The sequence below is a fragment of the Sphaerodactylus townsendi genome, linkage group LG01 (assembly GCF_021028975.2).
Source record: "Sphaerodactylus townsendi isolate TG3544 linkage group LG01, MPM_Stown_v2.3, whole genome shotgun sequence".
NCBI classification, from domain to species: domain Eukaryota; kingdom Metazoa; phylum Chordata; class Lepidosauria; order Squamata; family Sphaerodactylidae; genus Sphaerodactylus; species Sphaerodactylus townsendi.
In genome coordinates this window covers 39639622-39665690 of record NC_059425.1, presented here as the reverse complement: position 1 = coordinate 39665690, position 26069 = coordinate 39639622, and the positions used below count along the sequence as shown (strand labels likewise).

Sequence of the window (26069 nt, the reverse complement as noted above, 5' to 3'; positions counted from 1 at the left end):
CGCCGCTATGATACGGAAAGCCGGCGTGGCCTCTGTTCCCCGAGTCACCTACACCCCCGGAGGAGCGCCCACGTGCGAGCAGGAGAGCCGGTCGAGGCGAGGCGGTTTTTGGCCGGCCACGCACTACAAGCCCCAGGGTGCCTTGCTGAGCCGAGCCTGGGAGCATGCAGAGCCCCCGGGGCCGCCGCCAGCCTCCCCACTCCAGGGCGAGCGCCGCAGAGAGCGGCGGGGCGAGGAACATGTGGGTCTTCGGCTACGGCTCCCTCATCTGGAAAGTGGATTTCCCTTACGAGGACAAGATGGTCGGGTACATCACCGGCTACAGCAGGAGGTTCTGGCAAGGCAGCACCGACCACCGCGGAGTGCCAGGCAAGGTGAGCGGCACGGGGCAGGGCGGCGAACTTTGCAAGGATCACCACCTGGTTCTGCTTTGGCGTGAAGGACCCGGTTCCGCCAGATTGGGCATGGGGTTGGATTGCAGGACAAAAAGGGGGATTTCAGACTAACAGGAATTGCGCGCACACACACATCTCCATCCCATGCAGTTGCTGGACACTGCCAAAGTGCTCTGCGCACACGAGGCGGGTATCCCCGAGGTCTGGGACAACAAATAACCACAGAGTTGCCCTTGGAGAAGACCCCAGAATCCAGACGGAATTCTCTTCACCCGTCCCCGCAATTGCTTTAGTTACGTTCTTTATCTCACACAAACACCCACTGGGTAACCAGATGCTCTCCTGCCTTCATATGTTGCGATTTCTCTGACCCACAGAGAATAAAAAAAAGTTTAGTTCCCTCTGCACCAGTGGTTCCCAACCTGGGGTATGCACCAGAGCATTGGGGTGGGGTGGGGGGGTAACATGGAAAATTATGTAATAGGTTTGCTAATAGGGGAGTACAGTTTTAGGGAAATGGGTTGCCAGTGGGGTACCTAAGTTTAAAAAAAAAGGTTGGGAACCACTGCTGTGCACCTTACAAAATCACCAATGCAAGTATCAAGGGAACAGCTGCTAGAAGATGCCAGCAGTATTTTCAAATTACTTAAGGTGGAGCCAGTGAAATTGATCCTGCATGTGAGTCACTTCTTTATTTATTTATTTTATTTATTTATTAGATTTTTATACCGCCCTATCCCCGAGGGGCTCCGGGCGGTGTACAACAATAAACATAATAAAATGGCAAAATCTTTAAAAGCTGCGATAAAACAGTAAAAGCTAAGTCTTATAAATACAATACAATAAAATACAATAAAAATACAATAATAAATATAATAAAAATACAATAATAAATATAAATGGCATCCAGCTGCTCCGTATTTGAAATCCTCTCCCCAAAAGGGAGGAATGGCAGGTCCCAGATGTAGAGGGCCATGAGGCAGAGGGCCATGAAAGCAAAACCAGCCTATAGAACCAGCTGTAGAGTGTCTGAAGCTCCCATGCTAGTTTTCCCTTATAAGCTTCCTCTTAAAGTCTTGGATCATCTCCTATGTAGGCCCAGGCTATCTATTGGGATCAGTAAAGGCCGGTATGGAGGCTGCTAATGGAATACATTTCAGTATCGTTTTTAAAAAAACACCTCATGACCTTTACAGCTTCAACATTTTTTTCTCCTGAACTACAAGAAGATAATGGTGTTCAAGCCTGAAATTTGTCCCACGCTCAGTAGCACAAGAAGCGTGGGAAATTATACTTTATAAAGAATGGTGTTAGATGTGCCTGTTCAGCATCTTTATAGAAGCTCCCAGTCTTGTAAATATTTCAAGAAAAACGGGTAAGCTTGCGCTATTAAGTCTGGTTGTAAATTTTGGTCAGCTCAGTTTCTGATGCAGGGCACCTGACAAATTCACAGCCCAATCCATAATCATTCTTACTCACAACCCATAGGGTACAATGGGGATCTTCCCTGCTAAATATACTTGAATGGTACTGTTAGAAATGTCATTGCTTGTGGATATGTGGATTCTGAGGGCAGATTTGCACAATAAAAAATAATCTTGTGGGGAAGTCACATGTTTGTTTCTTCAGATTTTTTTTGAAAAGCCTTACTTGTTGAATACTAGCCAGTACTGTTCAGCCACAGGGCAAAATGTTAGGACCAAAACTACCAGACCATAGCCCCACAGCCTGAAAAAGCCATAACAGCCAGCAGAATCTGACTTGGAGGAACAATCTACCACGAAATGTCCAATCAGCATTCTGAAATAGTTCAGGTTCAGAAGGAGCATATGAAATGCTCAGTACATAGTCCTTGTTCCATATTAAGGTGCAAGCTCCTCCCTGGCTGTCTCCCCTCCCCCCCCCAAAAAAAAAAACCCTGCACAATATATCAGCACAAATGACCTGAACAGGTGTTGTCTGCCTGGGCCAAGGGATTTTGTTGGGAAACAAAATAAACCTATATTTCTTGCCTCAGAAGCTCTCCCTGTCTCTCTCTTCAGGACCCACAAAGTACATCCTGTTCTCCCACATTTCCCTTATTTCAGCCTGGGCCAATATTGCTGTCTCAGTTCTAGTTAGCGTGTCTCATGATTTGAAACACCCTAAATAAAACTGAGACAATGCAGTGGCGCTGAGTGAGGATGCTCCCTGTGGCTAAGCCTGAGAGACTCTGTTCGTGGTGTATAACCTCTAAGGGCTACCTGTCTAAACAAGTGTGATAAATAGTTTGCCTGTCAGCTGCTGACCGCATAATCTTGAATACAGTATCATGAACACCAACTAGTGTGAACATGATTCTGCTGGTAATGAATTCTGAACATATACATCATAGTATATGTGCCAAACCAATTCCTAATCACTGTTCTGGTATAGAAAGAGACTTGCCATTATTGTTGTTTCAATATTTATTAAAGCCTTCATTCTTCCTGGTCACAAAAAACTAAGGCAACCCTCTTAAAGACCAAAATTAAATAGTAGCACCTTAAAGACAAACAACGTTTATTTCAGTCTAAGCTTTAAGACCTTCTCCTTAAGAAGAATTGCCCAATTCAACGAGAAGCTTAGAACTTGCATGGTGTAGTGGTTAATACTGGTGTACTCTAATCTAGAGCAGGGGTAGGGAACCTGCGGCTCTCCAGATGTTCAGGAACTACAATTCCCATCAGCCTCTGTCAGCATGGCCAATTGGCCATGCTGGTGAGAGAGCTGATGGGAATGAATGTAGTTATTGATCTAGGCTAAATCAAACAGATATGAGTCCTCACTCCTCCACAAGTGGCAGACTCTTATCTGGTGAGTTGGATTTGTTTCCCTACTCCTACACACGAAGCTTGCTGGGTGACCTTGGGCTAGTTACGGTCTTCTCAGAACTCTCTCAGTCCTACCCACCTCACAAGGTTGCGGGGAGAGGAAGGGAAGGAGTTTCTAAGCTGCTTTGAGACTCCCTAAAGCTGAGAAAATGGGGTATGACTCCAAACTCTTCTTTTTCTACATACCTATTCACACAAACCTATAGATTACATTCTTTTAAAAAGTCAAGCATTAGCTCTGCCTGGTTTCATAAAACGCATATTTTTTTAAACTACCTGAATCAAAATAATAGACCTGACTGTACTTTGAAACCTTGTGTGCCTCACACTAGGCAAGGGCGAGAGAGAGCTTATATAATTCTAAATAGCATTGTTGAGTGAAGGAAACAATGGAGTTCAGAAACATCCAGCAATCTGGGAGAATGGCACAGAGGGAGCAGGGCTGGGTTATTTACAGCCGCATGTGTGGCAAATCAGTCAGTCATCAAAACCACTTAGCTGACTGTCAACATACATGAAGCAAAACTTAGAAATAATTGGCATTCTTCTGTGAATGAAAATATGCGATAATCTGGTTACTGTTTATTGCAGCCTGTAATTCAGAGTATGAATGGTTTACCACACATGTGTCAGTTGTACCTCACCAGCCTGCAGTCTTTAGAACAGGTTTGTTCCAGAACCCACATGAAATCATGGGCCACTCATAACAACGTAATGTGAAGAAAACACGAAGTAAATCAGCAGAAGCTCTACTTATATATAAATGTCAGCTGTATTAATTAGACTGAGCCAAATGTCAGTTGGAACCTGATGATACAGAGAAGGTTTCATTACCAGAGTTTTATACAAGACCAAAGATAAAAATAACTAAATAACAGAAAGCAATTAGAGTATTTTTCAGAAAGTAGATCAGTTGCACCATATTATTGTTGGAAGACTGACGTGAGGAAAGACATGTCCAGCTAGTGAGTTTGTGGTGGAAAGGAGACAAACCATGAACTACACAGCACCCAGCAACCTCAGACATGAATACTCATGCTAAGCTTCTCTGCACATGGGGGACTTAGCCAAGTCTCAAATGCACACTGTGGTATCCACATGTGGAACAATTCCCTACATGAGCTGAGCATGAGTGCAATCTGGCTTCTTTCAGTGATTCTTCCTTTTCAAAAGAGATGGGAGGGCACAGTGAAACATGATAATAATTTCTACCGAATACATGTATTCCCAAGAAATGGGCTCCCATCTCTCCACATGCAGACGGTAATCACTGAGCCAACCCTCTGAACTGGCACTAAAACCTGACACATACACATGCCCCTCTTCCAGGCCCCCTGTCAATCTCAACCTATTACAGGAACTGAAGCCTCCTGAAAATAAATTTTGGCTAGTAACAGTGGCTGTAAAGTAAGGAAAACAGTCAAATCTTTTAGGGGAGAGCTTGCTATTAGATTTGACATCATAACAGAGGAGGCCCTGTTCTACAGCCCTCTGAATCTCACCATAGCAAGGGAAGGAAAAAAGAGCAACGTCTCTTCAAATGAACTTGGGAAATGGAGAGGCATATGTAGAAGAAGAAAGGTTTGGATTTATACCTTGCCTTTCTCTACCTTTGTGTGTCTAACTGACTAGCTCAAGGTCACCCAGCAGGCTTTATGTGTAGAAGTGGGGAAACAAATCCAGTTCACCATATAAGAGCCCGCCATTCATATGGAATGGGGAATCAAACCCAATTCTCTAGATTAGAGTCCACCACACTACCATTACACCACACTAGCTCTCAAGTAAATGCCCAGGTCTTTTAAAGGCAAGAACCAGCATCTATCCTTGAACTTAGCAACAAATGTGTTGTGCATTAGCTGAAATTTTTATGCAGTCTAATAACACTCTGTAAGCAATAGTCACCAAAGCCTATAGAGCAGTTGCAGAACATTGCAACAACTATTATATGGCTGGCCTGAAAAAAGACATTTTAAGCTACAGACTTTCTGAACAAAATTCTACCTACCTGGGCAATTCTACTGTAACAAACTGACTCATGCTTGACAGATCCTCCTCTAAAGCACAGCAAACACAATTTCGCCCTTTTTAGTAATACTTTCACAACCATAAAAACTGGAAACATATTATTTTTGAAGAGAAAGTTGATGCTCTTAGAGAGCAGGATTTTAAATTCACCACAGTTTCCAGTTTTCCCCACGAGTGCCAGCGGAGTCAGTGGGCTTTAGTAGTTGAGAATGTTGGATTAAGTTCTGGAAGATTCAGGTTCAAATCCTCACTCATGCCATGGAAGCTTGCTGGGCAACCTTGGGTTAGTTACATTCTCTCAGCATAATCTACCTCACAGGGTTGTTGTGAGGATCAGATGGAGGACAAGAGGAAGATTTAAGCCACTTGGTACAAATAAAGTAAACAAATAGGCAAGTAATGTTAGTCACTAACCAGAGGTGCCTAACTGTTGTGCAGAGGAAACATTACATGGAATTAGTGTTCCTTTCAGCCCTGATTTATATTTTTGTGCATTGCTTTCAAAACACCCTGAATGTTAATGAAAAACCAGTGTGTTTTTCACATTAAAAATAAGATCGTTACATTTATTAAAAACACTGATTGCTTTCATCCATTTGTAAATATGAAAAAACCATAACTTTAAACAGCAGGATAATCTAAAACTGCCTAAATGCACAAAGGAAATACATCTATTCACAAACTCCACAAAACCTCAAACTGTTTTACACAGTATGCATTCGCTTAGTGATGAACATATTAGGCATAATATGTAAAGTGATACAGAAAATGGAATTAGAGAGGTATTTATTTACTTGTCAAATTTGGTATACCGCCCACCCTGAAGGACTCTGGGCGGTGTACAACCTGTATAATAAAAACATTACAATTTAAAACCCAATATAAATAATATAAAACCATAACAAAGACAATCTATTAATAGCAATATACATGCCAGATGGTGATGATCACATATCACAGTTGCAAGTTACAAGGGCTGGTCCCACTGGTGTAAACAGTCAAGTTGGAATACAGGTGATGGCATCAGATTTCACTGACTATCCTGCTCCAAAGGCCCGGTGGAATAATTCTGTTCTACTGGCCCTGCAGAACTGTTCAAGGTCCCACAGGGCTCTGTCAAAGAGGCAAAGAGTTCTACCAGGCGGGGACCAAGGCACTAAAGACCCTAGCCCGGGTGGAGCTAGCCACACCACAGGCAGGCCCGGGACCGCCAGTAGATTGGCTTCTGCAGAGCAGAGGCCGAGTGGGGACATATGAGGAGAGATGATCCGAGATAGAAAACAATGCTATATCATCATCAATATATCTAATTCTCAACATGCCCCCCCCCTGTGGATACTTAAATCTGAAGATTAGGATCATGAACAGACAAGTCAGACAAGGAGAATGACATCAGCTGCTTGGGGGTCCTCACTAGGGAGAAAGATGGGGTATAAATGAATTAAATAATAAATAAAGTCGGTGGCTAAGGGAGCATGAAAGACTGGAAGGTATGAAGGTAGAGAAAAAGGAAAGGATTATTTTATTTTACACACAGTGCTCTTCAATATCAAATCAGGTTCTTGATTGTTAGAAGTAAAAGAAATGTAACAAGGAAGTGTTGGTTTTAAAAGATGCTTTAGATGGCCATAAGACCATATGTTAGGTGCTGCAATCAAAGCTTGATGTGAGAACAGAAGCTTAAATAATCCAGAGTCATGTTCAATGAGATATACTTAGTTCATACCTTTCCAAAGAAACCGAAAAGTGGCCCTAATATTACTCCTGATAAAATGGAATTCCATCAACTGTAGAGTAGTTTAAAAAATCACAAATTGTTGAGCAGAAATGTAGAATATTCTATATAGCTACATTAAATTTCCAGCACTTCTGAAGCCACAAAAATGAAAAAAAAACTTATTACATTTTAACAAAGGCTACAGACTGGTTGTTGTGGGTTTTCGGGCTGTGTGGCCGTGGTCTGGTAGATCTTGTTCTTAAGGCTACTGACTTTCTGAACAAAATTCTACTCAGCACTATAACAACATTACTGTACTTGGCTGATCCCCCTCTAAAGCTCAGTGAACATCTTATGTGTACTGAATTAGAGTGTTCTGTGGATTCTGCACCTAACAAATTGTAAGAGGGTTTCTCATCTGTTCCTGAGTAGCAGTTTGGATTGGTTAAAAGATTGGAGAAGAATTGAAAGCAAGGAATTTTACAGGACCCTTGTCTTTCTTATAATTACCTAACATGGAAAAGGCAGGTTTGCCAGTTAATACTGTATCATTTATAAAGGCACTTTTGGTTGCCAGTGAACAACCTGCATACAGCTTTTCTGCATTTTGGACAAATTGTACCAAAAAGGCTGGAGTGAAGCTATCATTAGAAGCATATAAAGGACTCCTAAAGGTCAAAAGGCTGATGTTGAGTCCATATTAGATATTTTAAAGGAGTTTGTATTACAATAGAATTATCTTTTCTGTATAGGCTATGGTAGCCATTAGATTGTATAAGTTGTTATTCATGTACAAAATGCCACAAAGTTAAAAATGAATTATATGTTAACTACTATGAAATAACAAAAGAACAGCAGTGGCGTAGTGGTTAAGAGCAGGTGTACTCTAATCTGGAGGAACCAGGTTTGATTCCCTGCTCTGCCGCTTGAGCTGTGGAGGCTTATCTAGGGAATTCAGATTAACCTGTGCATTCCAACACACGCCAGCTGGGTGACCTTGGGCTAGTTACAGTTCTTCAGAGCTCTCTCAGCCACACCTACCTCACAGGGTGTTTGTTGTGAGGGAGGAAGGGAAAGGAGTTTGTAAGCCCCTTTGAGTCTCCTTACAAGAGAGAAAGGGGGGATATAAATCCAACTCTTCTTCTTCATATTGTAAAGTAACAAAAAAATTGAGATTCCATTCGCATTATTTTAATATGAAACAACAAATTTAAGTTGAATGTGGGGGAAAAAACTGATTATTCATGAAGTGGTAAAATACTTTATTATTTATGAGAGCCAGTATAGTGTAGTGGTTCAGCGGAGGTGGACGCTAATCTCGAGAAATAATTTTTGATTTCCCACTCTTCCACATGAGCGGTGGACTCTTATCTAGTGAACTAGATTCCCCCCCCCTACATTCCTGCTGGGTGACCTTTGGCTAGTCACAGTTCTTTCAGAACTCTCTCAGCCCCACCTACCTCACAAGGTGTCTGTTGTGAGCACAGGAACGGAAAGGAGTTTGTAAGCCACCTTGAATCTCCTTACAGGAGAGAAAGGTGGGGTGGGTATAAATCTAAACTCCTCCTCTTCTTCTGTATAAAAAGAATAATTTTCCAAACATTCTTCCTGGTTTACACAATATCCCATTTAGTCTCCTCACAGCTGATCCTTGTTCTTGAATTATACCAGGTTGTTACCCTTGTATGGTTACATCAGCACATGCGAATGACTTGACAAAAATACATTTTTGTCTAAAATCTTTTTTTTTTTTAATTTTAGCCTGGAAGAGTTGTGACACTCATTGAAGATCCTGAGGTATAGTAGTTGCCTTTCATATATACATTGTCTTGGACTATGTGGAATATACTTGATAATACAGTTTTATACAATTCTTTCCGGCTCTTTACTCTCTTCATGCAGCATAGCATTTTGCCCACAGAGGCTCCCACCCTCAGCATCAGATTGGAAAAGCGTTATCGATGGCTGCTGCAAGCAGAGTCGGTCTCCCCCAGTTCCTTGTTCTCTCAGTGCATATGAGCTAACTCGGTCATCCCCATCTTATGTTTCTACTGAATGTTTGAATGTTATAATTTATCATGATGTCCAGCAAAAAGGCACATTATAAAGTACATAAAAATATCACATTATTCTCTTTTGTTCATCAAAGGGGGCGAACAGTAGAGACACATATTATTGTGGTAAACCGGAGTTCTCCAATGCGTTCTCCAAGATGATAAAAGTGGTGGGTGGAAAGGGCATTTGCAGTGTGTGGATCTGTGAATATTGAAAAAAAAACCCAAATCAGAGCACAACTTATCCTCACTTCATATGATGAATGGGGGAGACGTTCTGGCCTTTCGTTTCTAGCCTGCACCAACTCTCTCATATGTTTTCCATATAAATAATACGGCCAGAAAAGCCACTATTTCCAGACGTGGCAAGCGCATCCATAAGTGCCATCAGCTGCACAGTCACGTGTCCTTCGGCTTCGCAAATGCAAGCCAGGAAGCTTACAGTTCCGTTCTCCAATCAGACCTGAGCTCACAGACTGGCCTTTAGCAAATCCTTATTTCCAGCCCCCTCCCTTTGCCTCTGCAAGTTTGGAGATATACACAGAGGGGGAGTGGGCCTTATTATATATGAAGCACTTCAAAAACGTTATGAATGCTAAATAGTAGTACAGTAGTATGTAATTTAGTTGTATCCCTCTTCTTAGCCGATTTAGAACCTCAGTTAATATGGAAGCTGTTGCATAACACTGATCTTGCTCTTCTCTGGCCCCCCTCCAGTTTCCCTGATACCATGGGCTTTATTTTGTAATCCTTAAGTGCAACGTGGCACATGAAATTCCCTGTGTTTTCAGGATTTATGTGGTCAAGGCAAACTACATGAAACAATAGAGGGGTTTTTTTTCGGAAATGCTAGCAGCACACAGAGATGAATTTAATAGCAGCCAGACTTTAGCCACCTTTGTAGTTGACAAAACAAGCAAGCAAAATGCAGCAGTGTCTGTCATTGTGACTTTTCTGTAACTTTCTGGTAAGTGTTTTTCAATTACTGTGCAGTTAGACCCCATTATGCTAACCAGCAGATGCTTCCATGAGCACAGAATGGTTGGCCTTGTTTTTTTCCCCCGACTCTAGTTGTGAAAACCAAAATCCAAATCAATGAAAGTAATCTGTACTCCATAATAATTTTCACCTATTCATACAGTAAAAGTGTAGAGTGTAGAAAAATGATGACTATTGATTGGCGTATTTTTCATTTTGAGATGACTATGTCACTGAAGCTTGGTCCACATTATGCAGGGGGTGAATCAAGTTCTGAAATGCTTCCCTATATGTGAAAGCCGCCTTGCAAAACCAAAAACCAGCACAGCAAGTAAAAAGAAGGGGTAGAGCCATTCAGAGCTGGAATCTACCATCTCCAGGGCTCTTCCTACCTCGTTCTCCTCATGCTAAGTAAAATTCCCCTTGTTAACTACAGCACTTGTACAAAATTAAATGGAGACATGCTGAACTTAAGCAAGGTGACAGCTGAACAATCTGTCCAACAGGAAATGTGGATTTTCTTACAACTTGTTTAATAAATATTTGATAACGCTGCATAAGATCAACATAACATTATAAACTAACTTTTAAATGCAAGCATGTTTTAAGCTAGAGCCACACACTATGAGGCAGACAACTATCTATTTAATTTGGTTTTAATCCCATGCTGCCCCCAAGCAAAGGGCAGAGGAAAATCTAATTTTATCCTCACAACAACTCTGCAAGGTAGGCTGGGCTGAGAGTTACTAGCCCACTGTCAACCATGTGCTACCTAGATAAGTAGGGATTTGAACCCAGGTCTCTCAAATTCTTATGCAATTTTCTAACCATTACATCACACTAGTTTTCATGGGACAAGCCAATCCCTATATTCCTGGTTACATTAATGTGGGAGGACAGTATTCACAAGAACGAAGCCGTGGTCTGGTCCTGTGCTTTGCTTTGCTTTCACAGGCGCAGCACTGTTCTCTGCCATGAGACATGCTCCTCTAGCAGTAGACAGTTGTGCTCATCGAAGACTTTCAATGAGCCAAAAGCACCTAGCAACGTACAACTTCAAAGCACAGGAATGCCTCTTCAATAGACGAAGAGCTGTGGAAATAAGATGTAATATTCTGAGGGGGAAATCTGCAATCCTTCCTTTGCCCACCACTCTCCTCCCCACAATCCTTCCTCCCCTGGTATCTCTTCCCCCACCTCCTATTCTTCTTCCAGTTGGGCTCCAAGATCAGAAATAAACCTGGCCAGGAAGAAAACAGGCTGAATTGAAAGACCATGGGGGAAAAGATTCAGGATTCCCCCCTGCATCATTACCAGTTTACACTGCAAATGCCTCCCACCCCATTCCATTATCCATGAAATACAGATTTGAGAGCATACCTTTGCAGGAGCATCAGAGTATCCTAATATGCTTATTTCTTTTAAGGAGAACTGATTGCATGTATCGTTGATGGAAAAGGGATGCAGAAAACAGAAAAATGCCAGATTTAGAATAAGTTTCTCTTCATACCCTCCGGGGATGGGGCGGTATAGAAGTTCAAAAAATAAAATAAAATAAAATACCTTTGAAGACTTCCACCAGCATACGTCTATGTTAAGAACATTGGAATGTTTAACTTCTCTGGCTGTATTCTTTGACAGGGCTGTGTATGGGGTGTGGCATACAAACTGCCATTGGGACAAGAAGGTGAAGTAAAAGCGTATCTTGACTTCCGAGAGAAAGGTGGCTACAGGACTACAACTGTCATTTTCTATCCAAAAGATCCCTCTGTGGAACCCTTTGATGTGCTGCTATATATTGGAACCTATGAAAACCCTAACTACCTCGGGCCAGCACCTCTAGAAGAGATCGCCCAACAGATTTTTGATGCAGTTGGTCCCAGTGGAAGGAACACTGAATACCTTTTTGAACTTTGCAATTCCCTCAGGGATCTTGTGCCAGAAGATGTAGATGACCATCTTTTTACTTTAGAGAAACTAGTAAAGAAACTTTTGGAGCAGGAACAAACCCAAGGTCTTAACTGCATATAAAAATCACTTTGTGGTTCAAATTCTTTCTTCATCATCAGAGTAATATTTTCATTGACAGCAGGCATAGGACTTGGAGATGTTCCACCTGGACTTTAGGATATCCATTTTAATGTTTCATTCAGGGTACTGTTGTTACTGGTCAGTAGAAAACTACGTTTAAATATGTTTTCAGTAATTTACTGGGGGGGGGGGGGATTTTGAATTTTGATGAATTTTAAAAATGCTTTTCTCTCCCTTTCTCAATTATGAAGAAATTCTTTAGTGAGGGAAAATGTTCTTGATTTTAAGTTATTTAGATCTTTGTTTCCTTTTTAAAAAATATGTAGCCTGGGACTAAATTCTGCACTCAGACAAACTGTGTCAACAGACCACAATCCTCAAAGCACATTAATTCAACAGGAGAACCAGTGGGGCCAGTTTATAATGTGCCGTGGATTATAACACTATGCCATTCTGTGCATACTAACTCAGGAGTGAGTTTCCTTGATAAACAAGACTTGCTGCTGAGTAAACATGCATAAGATTGAGAATTAGTTGCCTTGGGCCACAATCCTCAATTTACACTTACTCAAGAGTTGTCCCAATAGGGCCAATCTATAGCAGCTTGCAAATTAGAACACTGTGGAAGATATTCTTATGTAAGGACCAAGGTCCTTCATATAGTTATTTTAGAAATATTTAGTAAGTACACATTATATTATAGGATAATTATCACTGAGTTCAGTTCCATGGTCTCAATGGTTCTATCATTTATATATAAACTATTTGCCATTTGATAAAAATGAGCAAACAGTTACAGGTAAAAGAAATTGTGTTTTCATTTTAAGATGCTCGTAGTGTCAAGATCTTTGGAAACTGAGTAACTCATACTTGCTGGTGCCTTATTTATTTATTTAAATCACAAGGATTTTTTTTTAGTTGAACGTAAATGGGGATATGACTTGAATCTACAATAGCAGCAATGTTCAGAAACTCCCATCCATAATCATTAGATGTAACATTTTTGGAAATACTTAAATGTGCTAAAATCTACCTTGGAACAATTCCAGTGACTTAAGTTCTAGTAATAAAGCCAATACTCAAAATTCTCTATACCTTCAGAAGCACTAGGGAGAATGCCTAATTACTCCATGTGTCAGAGTAATTCCAGGACACAGGTCACACTGCTGATCTCTTATCCATAGTTAAGAAAATGGAAGTAAGATGTGGGCATTTGTGGTCCCCCCTTGGCATGAATTCCTACCACCCTTTCCCTGTTGGCTTAAACTATGGTTTATATTTGCATCAATGCTAACTGGTTAAACTATTAATGCAATCCTCTACAGAGTTTTTCCTGTTGATAGCCCTTGATTTCAAAGGGTTTAGACTAGAGTTACTCTATATAGGACTGCATTCTAAATATGGGGACCCTGGATAGCATTCATGCAGGTACAGGGGTATGCCACCCAGGGGGACAGGGGAGGTACCTAAAGACAGGTTCCTGTCCAAGCCGCATCCTTCCCTCCCCAGGCCCTCAAGGCCGGGGGCAGCTCAGACGGGCACCATGGCGGCAGGCCACCTCCTTGGCCACCGGCCACAATGCCCTGCCCCCCCACCTCCCTACAGGCCGGCTTCTCCCCCCCCCAGGGCCTGGGGAGGGCAGGAGGCGGTCTGCAGGGAGCAGGAGAGGTTTGGATGGGCGCCGTGGCAGCAGGTCATCCGAGTTGCCCACAAGCCCCACCCCCAAGTACAGGGGGGCACCCGGAGGCGGTGGTATCCCTGGGCGCCATTTCCTCCCTTGCAGGTATAATGGTTTGGATAAAAATGAACAGCTGGGAAAATAAGGAATTTGTGCCAGAGTGGGGAGGAGGAAATGCACGAACTTGCAGCCAACTCCTGATCATTTAAAAATGGATAAGAGTTCAAAAGCGCAAGGAATGATTTAGGTCAGTGATTTCTATGAGAACACTACAGAGTCAACTCATTAATGACTGAAGTTTGAACAGCTCATCTAAAATAAAACTTGCTTGATAATAACCCCCTATTTCACTGGCACTACCCTTGGGGGAGCAGAGCTTCGTGGTAGAGTATCTGCTTGGTATCAGAAGGTCCCAGGTTCAATCTCTGCTATCTCCCAAGTAAAAAAACTGGGTAATGAGTGATGTAAAAGACCTCAGCAAGAGAACCTGGAGAGCCGCTGCCAGTCAGAACGGACACTACTGACCTTAATGGACCAGTGGTCTGATTTGGTATGCTTCATGTGTCAGTTCTGTGTGCCCCATCTGCTCCCCCGTTGCATGGCAAAACACTTTTGAAACCACAGTGAGTTGCCAAAGCAACTTATGGTATGCTGTGGGAAGCTCTGACCTTAAAAGTCAAAAATCCCGCAAGGCGAGCCTGAAGTAGCTCTGTAGATCCAGACCATTGTGTTAGAATGGAGATGTAGGTCACACACAATGTTACAAAGACTTAACCTTGGTAATCATGAACTTCTGAAAGTTCTGTTTAATTTACTTTACTTTCCTTGCACAATTTCCAACAATATTGACGGAGTCTGTGTTAACTTTTCTGGGCTTCATTCTTGCAATAGACTAACAGAAGGAGTTTCCGTCCCAACTGAATTTCCTGGCTTCTTGGTTTAAGTTATTTTTCTTTAAGCCTTCAACAAAGCATATTTTTGTATTTTAATATATGAAAGGGTTTTTTTCCAAATGTCAAGCACTTTCCTATTCTTCTATCAAAATTTTCTCTTTATATGTCCACTGTTTACAATGAAGCCTATGATTTAATATCAGTAACAGCACGGTCATTATTTACGTTTGTGTCCATAAACCAATTCTCTGTCTCTCTCTTTTTATCAGTCACTTATAAATCTCTCTCTCTCTGTGTGTGTGTGTGTGTGGCAGGGAAAGGATACCTATATTCAGTAAACTGAGAAAAATGTTTTGAGGGAGGATCATATACTAGATAGACACTATTCAAAAGCTAAGATCCCACAAAAAGTACTTAAAGAACTTTAAACAGCTTTTCTGAGTTCCCTGGAAAATGGAGTTACAAGTGAGGAAATGGTTGAGCTGGATAATTACTCCAGAAAGTAATACTGTTTATGCAATAAAATCATTTATATGATAACTTACAGATTAGCCTTTGCTAAAGAAAGTCCTACTCTGTTAAAATCAATGGAGATTTTTACTATTGAGTTCTCTAAATCAAGGATTTTACCTTAATTCACTTTCATTGGCCAGAAACCAACTAAACAGGCAAGGGGATTTTTATTTGTGCTGGGCAGACAGCAGCGCCCCCTGGTGTACAGCAAACCACTTTAGATTTTGAGGAAGATGTAAGACTCTTACTACTTTAGGCAAAGGAGGACAACCCCTCAAAAATCCCATTCAGCTTCTCCAAAAAAATAGATAGCCAGATACAAGCCATAAATTCCAAATAGGACTCTGTCCACATGTATATAAAAAATAAAACGCTGAAAAGGGCAATGATATCACATATATGCCCTCTCTGTTTGCAAAACAAGCAGTTCCTTTTAGTACGATACTGGATCTGAAGGAAGAGTGGCGAAGGGCTGTACTGTTGCCTTAAATGCATTGCTCTTCAATAGTAAATTAAACTTTTAATTGCTTCCAGCAACAAAAATGTAAGTCAATGCTGTTCTGAAAGGATGCTTTAAACCCACATGGGTTTTGATAGATCTCAGTTCTGCTACCGATGGTGCCTTTCTAAGCTTCTTTCACCAAGGGTCAGTGTTGCCGTCAGTGTAACAAATCCATGGAGTCCAATCTATTTTAAAATAAGCCTCAGTAAGTAATTATCATTTGAGTATCCAATCTCTACTTTTCTACAGAAAACTCTCTTCCCCCCAAAACTGTCATGAAGGTGAAAAAAAACTGAATTCCTTAATTACATATTAAGCAATAGTTTGAAGGTAATCCTTGGGGGGAAGCACGCAAAGGCCAGAGTAGTGAATTCCTTCCTGTGCTGGTTAGGCTAATTGCAGGTATATACCAAATACTGTTGATTCTATGCATTTTTTCCAGATTCAAATACTGCAATAACCACTGTTGTAATACATTCCATTATGTGCATATCACTTCAGTACAATAAAAGGCACCTCATTTATCCAACAGCACTGGAAAACATGTCTAACTGTAGCTTTTCAAAGACTAAAGCATATCTCAAAAAGGACATTTTAACAGCATCCATGAAATCACACTCACGCATTTTATGGCCTTGGACATAAAACCACAAAAACTGGGGTAAGGCAGAAAAATATGGAACAGAGTCCTCCATCGATGTCAGATTCTGCTACATTGAGAACTAATCTTTGTTAATAGAAGAGCATCATCTTTATTGAGCTTATTTGGGGTGGTGATTCACACACACATATTCATCATGATGGCTCTGGCACATTCTCTGGAGAGGCAGCCCAAGAGATTCTAAATAAATAAATAACAACTGCAGCACCAAATGACGGCTAGCTTGTTTGTGTCATGATTCAGGTACGCTAATTTGTTCAATGTGATTGAACGCAGGAATCCTCAGGCTTGTTTGTCCCCGTGACTTCCACGTTCATGGCAAGTCACTCTTCATCCACATATGGCCTCGCCTACCATAGTTTGGGATTCTGTTTTAGAGGGAAGACAGTAAACTTTGACTTGATGTGGATGTAACATTTTTGGGTAAAAGCCTCCACTCATTGAGTGGTACATTACCAAGGAAGAAGTACGTTGGCCGAAGGCTCCTCCAGGCTTTATGGTCTGGTGTTACATTAGAGCCATCAGAGACAAGAATGTTCAGCCCACCTGATGTCATCTCCAGTGCAGTATTTTGCAATGCAGTCAATTCACATATTTAACACTCAGGCATGAATTACTACATTGCCAAATGAAGTTTATGTATTATTTCGCTGAAACTGTTACTGCGATGATTTAGAATTGTCCCATGCCACTGGGAGGGAATAACATCACACAAGCTGCATTTAAGGCATATTTCTACCACAAACCAAAATTCAACATATCTTGGGTAAGAAAAAGTCCCACAAAATTGTTGTTGTTTTTTTGCAATGGTAGAAATTATTGTGTTTCAAAGTGCTAAAATATCCAGATCTAGAAAACACACTGACACGAGACAGAGTGTTTTGTATAGATTCACCCTGCTGTTTTGCATATTAAATAACTCGTACCAGTATGGCTCATTAACCCAGTTTGGTTTTTAATGTGGAACAAACACTATTAGATGACTAGCAAACATTTCAAATTTAAAAAAACACATGAAGAAAATCTACATAAAAATTTTCAAATGTTTTTGTTCCTTGACCTGGAAGGTCCAAGCTAGACCAACCTTGTCAGATCTCAGAAGCTAATCCAGGTCAGCCCTGTTTAGTATTTGGATAGGTGACTTCCAAGGAAAACCCAGGGTTGCTGTGCAGAGAAAGGCAATGGCAAACCACCTCTATTAGTCTATTGCCATGAAAACTCCATAACAGGTCACCATAATGTTTTTGTACCCTGGGGCATTTTTTAACTTTATAAATTGCTCCTTATTCTCCAAGTTGTCAAACATCTCAGAGAGGCAGGAGAAGGGAACAGAATAGAGAGCAAAAGGTAAGCTCTATTGGGGGAGGGTATTATTTAATTGTGTGTGTCTTTGAGGGCTTGTGTGTTTGTTTTTTGAGGGCTTGGGAGGGCTTTTGTTTATGTTTGGGGTTTCTTTGTTTTGGGCTGTGTGTTTGCCTCAACCTTCTGAGAGATAGGGCCTCTGGTGAGTCACCAACTCTATTTAATTGCCACTCAGCTCTTTTGAGCACTCTGAGGGGAAACCCCACATGCCTAGTGGTGCACAGAGTTTTTATCAATAAGAACCAATGTTTTGGGAGTGTGCAGAAGGTGAGTTAGACACTTGACTGGGAGTAGAGGCTTCAACCACTAGGCTCAGCCCCTGGCGCTCACTAAACAGGGACTTAGCTAAACAGGCAAGGTTAACACCCATTTTTTGTGGGGAGTTTAGTAGGGGACTTTTTGAAAGGGAGGCCCATTGATCTGTTTCTGTACTATTTAAGACTACTAAATATGGATCATCAGGGAGTTGCTGCCGTCACCTGCAACAGTTGTGGTATGTTTGTTTTTACGCTGGAGGATGTGACTAGCTGTACCGGCAGCAAGTGCAAATTGATTACTCTCTTGGAAGAGAAGGTACAGCGGTTTGAGGCACTAGTATCTACTCTTCAGCTTGCTAAGAAGAATGAGGATTTCCTTGACAGAGTGGAGAAGCCAGTACTGGGTAGGGAACACACCACAGATCTCTCTAAGGAGGACGGCAGCTTTCAAACACAACAGATGGGCTACTGGAGGAATGTGACACATAGAAGGAGAGGGTACAGGGAGTATTCTGTGAGTTTGAAGCTACAGAATAGATTTGAAGTTTTCTTCCTTGTCAGTGAGGATAAGGAACAGGCACAGGAGCAACAGAGTCAGTTCTTGGAGAAGGTGCAAGTGACAGAAGGTTCAGCCCATGGAATGGCCCTTGCAAAACCCCAGAGGAGACATGCAGTAGTGGTAGGAACTCCCTGCTGAAGGAAACAGAAGCAGTGATTGGCAGACTTGACGTGCTATCTCAAGAGGTGTCCCGTTTCCCTGGGGCAAAAATCCATAATGTCATAGAGAGGCTGACAAAACTTGTCAAACCCACTGACTGTTATCCCTTCCTTTTGATGCACATGGGAACAAATGACACTGCAAGACGTAGCTTTCAGGACATCATAAGAGATTTTGAGGCTCTGGGAAGGAATCTAAAGGATCTTGATGCGCAGATTGTCATTTCCTCTCTACTCCCAGTCAAAGGACATGGCCCAGGGAGGGAAAGAAGAATAGTGGAGGTGAACAGCTGGCTCTGCAGGTGGCGCCACCGGCTTCTTGGACCATAGTCTGCAGTTTCATGAAGATGCAAGGGATGGCTGTAGGTAGGAATTTTTTGGTAGAAGACTCACAAACCTGATCAGGAGGGCTTTAAACTGAGTTCCGTGGGGGAGAGAGACAGTATTCAAGTGAGCAGGAGTTCATTGTAGTGCTAGCGATAATAGTCTGAAGGTTACACAGAGAACTGAGTGGATAGTTCAAGAGCCTAACCATTAAAAAAAAACCTTAAATAAGCGGCCAGGGAAAAGAACCCATGGCCTTAGGTGTCTGTACAATAATGTACAGAGCATGAGAAATAAACAGACAAACTCAAACTGCCAACACAGCATAGCAAATATATAATAGGCATCACTGAAACCTGGTGGGATGAGTCTCATGATTGGAATGTAATAATTGAGGGGTATAACCTGTTTCAGAGAAACAGACTAAACAGGAAAGGAGGAGAAGTAGCATTATAGGTCAGAGATGATTAGACCTATGAGGAGATCTAAAATCCTGGAAGCCAGGTTGAGAGCACTGGGGCAAAAATTGAGGAGAAAAACAACAGCGATCTCATTGTGGGGGGTCTATTACAAACCTCCAAGCCAGACTGAAGCACTAGATGATGTGTTCCTGGAACAGAAGACCACAACTTTCAGTGAGAACAGAAGTGGCAGTAATGGGAGATTTAAATTATCCTGATATTTGTTGAGAGTCAAACTCTGCCAAGACTACAAGGCCCAACAAATTCTTCACTTGTCTTGCAGATAATGTCATGGTCCAGAAGGTGGAAGAGGCAACAAGAAGATTCATCTATTTTAGATCTGCTCCTAACTAACAATGATGACCTGGTTAATGGGGTGGAAGTAGTAGGATCCTTAGATGGGAATGTCCATATTCTGCTGGAGTTTGTTATACAGTGGAAAGGGGATGCCAAGCACAGTCAGACACACATTCTAGACCTTACGAAAGCTGATTTCAGTAAACTTAGGAAACTACTGGTTGTGATCCCATGGTTAAGAATACTAAAAGACAAGGGAATGCATGATGGGTGCAAGTTTCATTAAAGTGAGATATTGAGGGTACAATTTCAAATAGTTCCAGTGAGGAAAAAAATGGGATGTGTCTAAGAATGGATATCTAAAGGCCTTTCAACAGAGCTAAGATTTAAAAGGGACATGTATAAGAAATGGAAAAGGGGGGGAATCACAAAAGAGGAATTCAAACAATACCCAAGACGTGTAAGGAGAAAGTCAGAAAAGCTAAGACTCACAATGAGCTCAGGCTTGCCATAGAGGTTAAAAAACTATTTTAAAAGGCTTTCTTTTTTTAGTTATGTCTGCAGCAAAAGAAAGAAAAAGGATATGACAGGGTCACTGCGTGGAAAAGATAGCAAAATGCTAATGGGATGGAGGGCAACAAAAATGGTAAAAGGTCTGGAATCCATGCCCTGCAAGGAGAGACTTGGGGAGTTGGGTTTGTTCAGTTTGGACAAAAGTAGGTTAAGAGGTGACATGATAGCCATGTCTAAATACTTGAAAGGATGTCATATTGAAGAGAGCAAGCTTCTTTTCTGCTGCTGCAGAGACTAGGACAAGGAGTAATGGATTAAAGGTACAGGAAAAGAGATTCCACCTAAACATTAGGAAGAATTTCCTGACAGTGGAATACACTGCCTTGGAGTGTAGTGGAGTCTCCTTCTTTAAAGGTTTTTTAAACAGAGGCAGGAGTGCTTCGATTGTGTATTCCTGCATGGCATGCAATTGGACTTTATGGCCTTTGTGGTCTCTTCCAACTCTATAATTCTATTATTCTAAAGGCACACCTAAAGCTGCACCATTTCGAATAAACACTTCCCTCTGAAATAAATAGAGCTTCCATCTTTATAATGTGGGTATTTCTGTGACTCATATCCCAGCTGCTCCTTCCTGCCATTATTTCAATATGATAATTACATCAAATCCAATGTTATAAAGATGCAAGCCTTTGAAAATTTTCTGTCTGTTTCTTTTCACACACTTCAAAATCCAAATTGGGGAAAACAGTCATATGTAATTAGTGGAGCCATAAGTTCTCCCCCTGATGAAGTGCTATTGAAGGGATATGTAGCAAGTAAAGACTACTTTCAAGGGAGTAACTCTGCAGCATTACTTAAAACTAACAAGATGAACAAGTAGATTAACAGCCATTTAACATGATGATGTCTCAGAAGGACAGGAGGCCTAACAGCTCCCAAAATCCTGTTGTTTAACTATGTTGTAAAACAATAGCCCCTACCTGATCTAACACACACAAATTTTAAGTTTACATGTGCCACCATTAAGTCACAAACTACCTCCAGGAAATCTGAAACAAAACACGGAGGAAAATAGAATCAACAGAGACAGAAGGCATTTATCTGATGTTACTGTAATTTCGTACTACATATGGATTATTCAACAAGAAAACAGAGCTGGTATATGTTAACCAAGTATGGATTTCCTTTGATTTAAACAAGATCCTAGTTCATAATCACAGCTGAGTTGCATATTGATGTATCTCCATTATAAGAGTCTGCTGCTGCTTGCTGTGGTATCCTGTGGATGTTTCCACCAAGAGATGAAAGGAGCAGATCCACAGGTATTGGCTAATTTGTCTGTTGTGCTCTGCCAAAGAAGAGGAAAAGAAGCCACCACTTCCAACCATGCACCCATCAACCCATTCTCTCAGCCAGCAGCCACAAACAACTTATTAGCTTTGTGTACTAAGCTACATCAAGGCATGTTTTTGCCTGGCAAGGGATCATCCCACCACAGTAGGCAGACACTTGCAAAATAAACAGACTTTGCTCCAAAAATCTTGAGATTCCAGTCAGAATAAGCATGAAATGTTGTTGCAGAAACAGCACAGTGGGACATAAGTTAGCTGTGCCTTTGAGCTGCTGCTTCCCTTTTCATTTGTACAGGATCATTACAAGAACATAGAATGCTCTTATTGACAAGAATTGGAAAAAAGGCAGAGGGGGGCTTGTCAGCTCTCTGTGTATGCATGACTCTGCCATGAAAAATATGAATCAGTAATGAAAGAAAGTTTGACTACTTTCAAGGGAGTAACTCAGTAGGACTTAATTCTGAGTATACTGTCTTAGCATTGAGCAAATCATTTACTACATTACACCCCTATGATATTATTTATTTGATTTTAACTGATTTACTTCATTTCAATCAGTGTTCTTGAATATGCCATTTTAAGAATATTATTCAGATATCAAGCAGAATACAGAAATCAATACAGCAGAATACAGATATCAATACAGAATACAGAATACAGTTGTTCTGTTGTAAGATTAAAGTTTCAGTATAACACTTATGGGGTTGCAGGAATTCACTGTGCAGGACATTCTAATGTTCTTTGGACATTCTAAAGAACTGCTCAAATGCCTCATGTTACTACTATTACTTTAATAATTAGTCTTTTAAGCTATTGACCTATATCAGGGGTAGGGAACCTGCGGCTCTCCAGATGTTCAGGAACTACAATTCCCATCAGCCCCTACCAGCATGGCCAATTGGCCATGCTGACAGAGGTTGATGGGAATTGTAGTTCCTGAACATCTGGAGAGCCGCAGGTTCCCTACCCCTGACCTATATTGAGCTGTTGTCATCCACACCAGGCCTTCAAGATGACATCTTATGTACATTTTTCAATGAAGTGAGAAAACATTTCAAATATTTCAGAGAAGAGTCCAATATTTTGTAGCATATGAATGCTCTTCAAAATAACATGCACATTAAAAGCAACACCTTCACCTCTTGGTGTCATTTTTGCTTAGTAAGTGGGACTTACTTCTGACTAAATGCACTTAGGTTCAAGAAACCACAGATGCAACATATGGTCCTCAGTAGAACAATTCTATGCATGTTTACTGAGGATCACACTGAATTTATGGGAGTTACTCCCATTCACGTTGTGCTGGTCTAATCCACATTACAAATTTTTGTGTATTCAGCTCATCATTTTAGACACAAATTAAAATCATAATGAAATTGGATTCCTTTCTTCAATGGTAGATCCTGGAGAAATCCCTGATCCCAGCCACATTCAGGGTGGCTTACAAACATCTTTATCATTTTTATTTTTGTATAATTGATTTGTAAGGGTGGTGTGGCAGATGTCAGAAGCTTGGTGAAAGCTTATGTAGCTTGTGTTTACCAACAATTCTTAAGAACTTCAAAAGTATGAGAAAATGATCTGATTTACCAGTAAAGCTCAAACCCAACCAACTGCCTTCTGTAAATACCTAAATATTATTAACTTTTCCATCTTTTATTGGTAATGAACATGGTCCATGCTATCTCAGTAAATTTTTTAAAAGCTTCATGACAAACATTTCACGTATTAGCTGTTGGGTCTCCTAAAACATTAAGAATTCCCAGTCACACAGCTTAATCCTATGCTGCCTGAAACATGATATGAAATCAGTAGAAGGGGCATAGTTCAGCAATAGACAATGCTTAGCAAAACATAGGATCTGTGAGTCATAGCATTTCAAAGTTAAAAAGATCTTTGAAGGGCTGGGAAAGATTTCACTTGGAAACCTGAGAAAGCAGCTACTAGTCCAAACAGATAGCACTGGGCTGGAGGACAGTCTAGTTCATGGATCTGGAACCAACTGTTCTAGAGCCCAAAAGTGGCTCAGTATAGAACCAAACATGACTATTTTAAAACGAAAATAAAATCAATTTATTAAGGCATTGTAGGGATAGGTGGGATGCTAAAATAATTATTTTGAGAAGGGAATGGCAAGTGTAATGCCAACACAGAAGAATCCCTGAGGAGGATTTGGGAATGGTGTGGTCAGATGACCATATTCTTGCTTTGAGCATATTGGCAGCTCAGTTCCATCACCAAAGTGGCTGCAGAATTACCCTCCTCTTAGCTATTCAGCCCTCCCAATGAAGGGTTCAAGGAGCTACTGGTGCAACGATTAAGTTCAAGCCAGCATGACTGCCAGGTGTTAGCAGTACTGGGAGGCTGACAAATAAAAGAGGAAGAAGTAGCTGTGAAAATGGGGGGTCATGAGAGGAAAAATGTATCACCTCCCAATATTCAAAGACAACAAATGTTCCTTAATTTTCCTAAGATCTTGTTTTCTTTGCTGCTGATGAGCTTTGTGTGTATACAACCTTTGGGGCAGTTCTCTTAAGTTGTTCTACCCTGTTCCTCTTTAAAATGAATGTTTAACTGAACAAGTTTAGGGACCTGAAATGAACCCCCTTCACTCTCTGCTTTACTTCTGACAACAGTGCAAGAGGCTTTTTTAAATTCAACAAATAAATAGTAGAATCTTATTAAAACCTCCAGGGGATCAGGTTATGAGGAACTATTGTCAACAAAGAAAGAAGTTTTCATTTACAGATATTAAGATGTTTTCAAAACTCTGCACAGATGGTAATTAGCTTTTGGAAAAGATATCAGTTTATCACAGAGTTCTTAATGCTTTTAAAATGGCATAACCTTTCAAGATGCTCCATAGATTATATCGAAGCAAGCACCCAGAGATTTCTGCTGTAATCCTGGCGCCTGTTAACTACACTAAAAGGAGCACTTTCTTCAACTTGCTTTCCCTTCAGATTTAGCAAACTTTAAGATTAATTCACAGAGTTTGAAAAAATCTTTTTAAAGAACTAGGGATGGAAATCCTTCTCCAACATGCAGTGTGATTTCCCCTTCTGACAAGAAAATGGTCCCTCCCCAACACAACTCTTTCTAAGTCAGTTCCCCTCAGTTCTATTCACTCTGTCCAGAAGATGAACTAGCTCTGTTCTTAAAAACCATGGCTAGGAATCTGTCCCTAGAAGTAATTGCCTTCCTAGCAACAGTAGGGTCCCTCTTTCACCAATTCTCCCTTCCCACCAAAGCCACACAAAACACATTTGAACTGGAACTCACAGCTGAACTCCTTCAAATCCCGTCTGAAGCTCTAACTCCTCCTAAAACTCCACCCATTCCCACACACAATCAGGCTCTATGAGGGAGTAACACTTTATATTGTGGCTTTTCTGCCTCGGCCTGCCACTTAGGTCCGTCACAGTAGCAAGTGGAACTTCACCAGGGACCAGAAAGTGCTATGGAACCATCTGCAGAAAGTGCTATGGAATCATCAGCCATTGCTGAAGGAATCCCTCCCCTGTGACTAAAAGGGCTGTAAGAGACCCTTCATATATATCATTCAAATATATTAAAATATATTTGTGTTGCCTCAAGGAGCTTGATTCACTACCCAAATCCATTAATAAATCTTGCCCCAGGCAAAAACGGTCTTTGGTAAAACAGCAAGCCAAGATCTTTTTATGGGACTCAGAGGTTTCTTAGAGATGCTTTTTAAAAAGGGAAAGAACTGAATAGAACAGTTGCCAGTGATCCAAGTGCCCGTGCACTGAAACAATCACACAGAAACACTTTACTACTTGCTGCAAGAATTCACGTGTGCTACTTCCTAATAAATCACTAATAACAACAAAGAGTTACTTGACAGCCCTACAGAGGCTACCAAACCAAGCCACAATGTGTGCATCACAGGCTGCAGCCATGTTTTCCATAATCCTATTCGTCTCTTTCTGGTGGGATTTTCTTGACCTCCTGTTTTAAACATTTAGAAACACTGAACCCTCGCGACCCTCGATTCCGCCCCCACCCGCAAAAAAGTTATATCGTCCCATCCCAGCCTCCTCAAACGCCGTCGGAATAATCGCTGCGCATGCACACATGCAGTTAGCGCACGCGCAGCCACATCACACATTCATGCTGAAAGCACTTTGACGAAGGCGGGACGCATAAGAATTTATTGCGAGCGACCGCAAAGAAGCCAGTTTGGACAGAATTACTCAAACTGGACAGAAAGGTGGTGAAAGGGAATTTAGAGTCGGATTGCCGTTGCGCTTTGACCAAAGGCCTGCAGGCCTTACCTCGTTCCGTCTCCCAGAGCAACAGGCACATACCCCGGATGTTGATATAACGATTGTCACCGGTTCCTATTTGAGGAGCGACTCAGTGAAGAAACAGAGGGCGGGGCACCATAGAGTGTGAAGAACAGAGCGGCTCTTTCAGGCGGTAGATAAGTTTATTTCTGAGGCACATACCCCGGATGT

General features: G+C 41.3%; 2 protein-coding genes across 2 annotated transcripts in view; one reads left to right on the top strand and one right to left on the bottom strand.

The window, feature by feature from the left end:
• The window catches only part of ASB3 (ankyrin repeat and SOCS box containing 3), a 47598-nt gene extending 21600 nt beyond the window's left edge, over positions 1-25998 (bottom strand). Inside the window, exon 1 of the mRNA XM_048518753.1 lies at positions 25887-25998. The gene's annotated coding sequence lies outside the window, so the exon portion shown is untranslated. The remainder of the gene's footprint in view (positions 1-25886) is intronic.
• Positions 15-16170, top strand: CHAC2 (ChaC glutathione specific gamma-glutamylcyclotransferase 2). Its single transcript, XM_048518789.1, has 3 exons — positions 15-374; positions 8754-8789; positions 11666-16170. Exons 1-3 carry the CDS (start codon positions 165-167, stop codon positions 12053-12055), a joined length of 636 nt encoding a protein of 211 aa, XP_048374746.1. The 5' UTR covers positions 15-164; the 3' UTR covers positions 12056-16170.
• Positions 25999-26069: the final 71 nt, after the last annotated feature.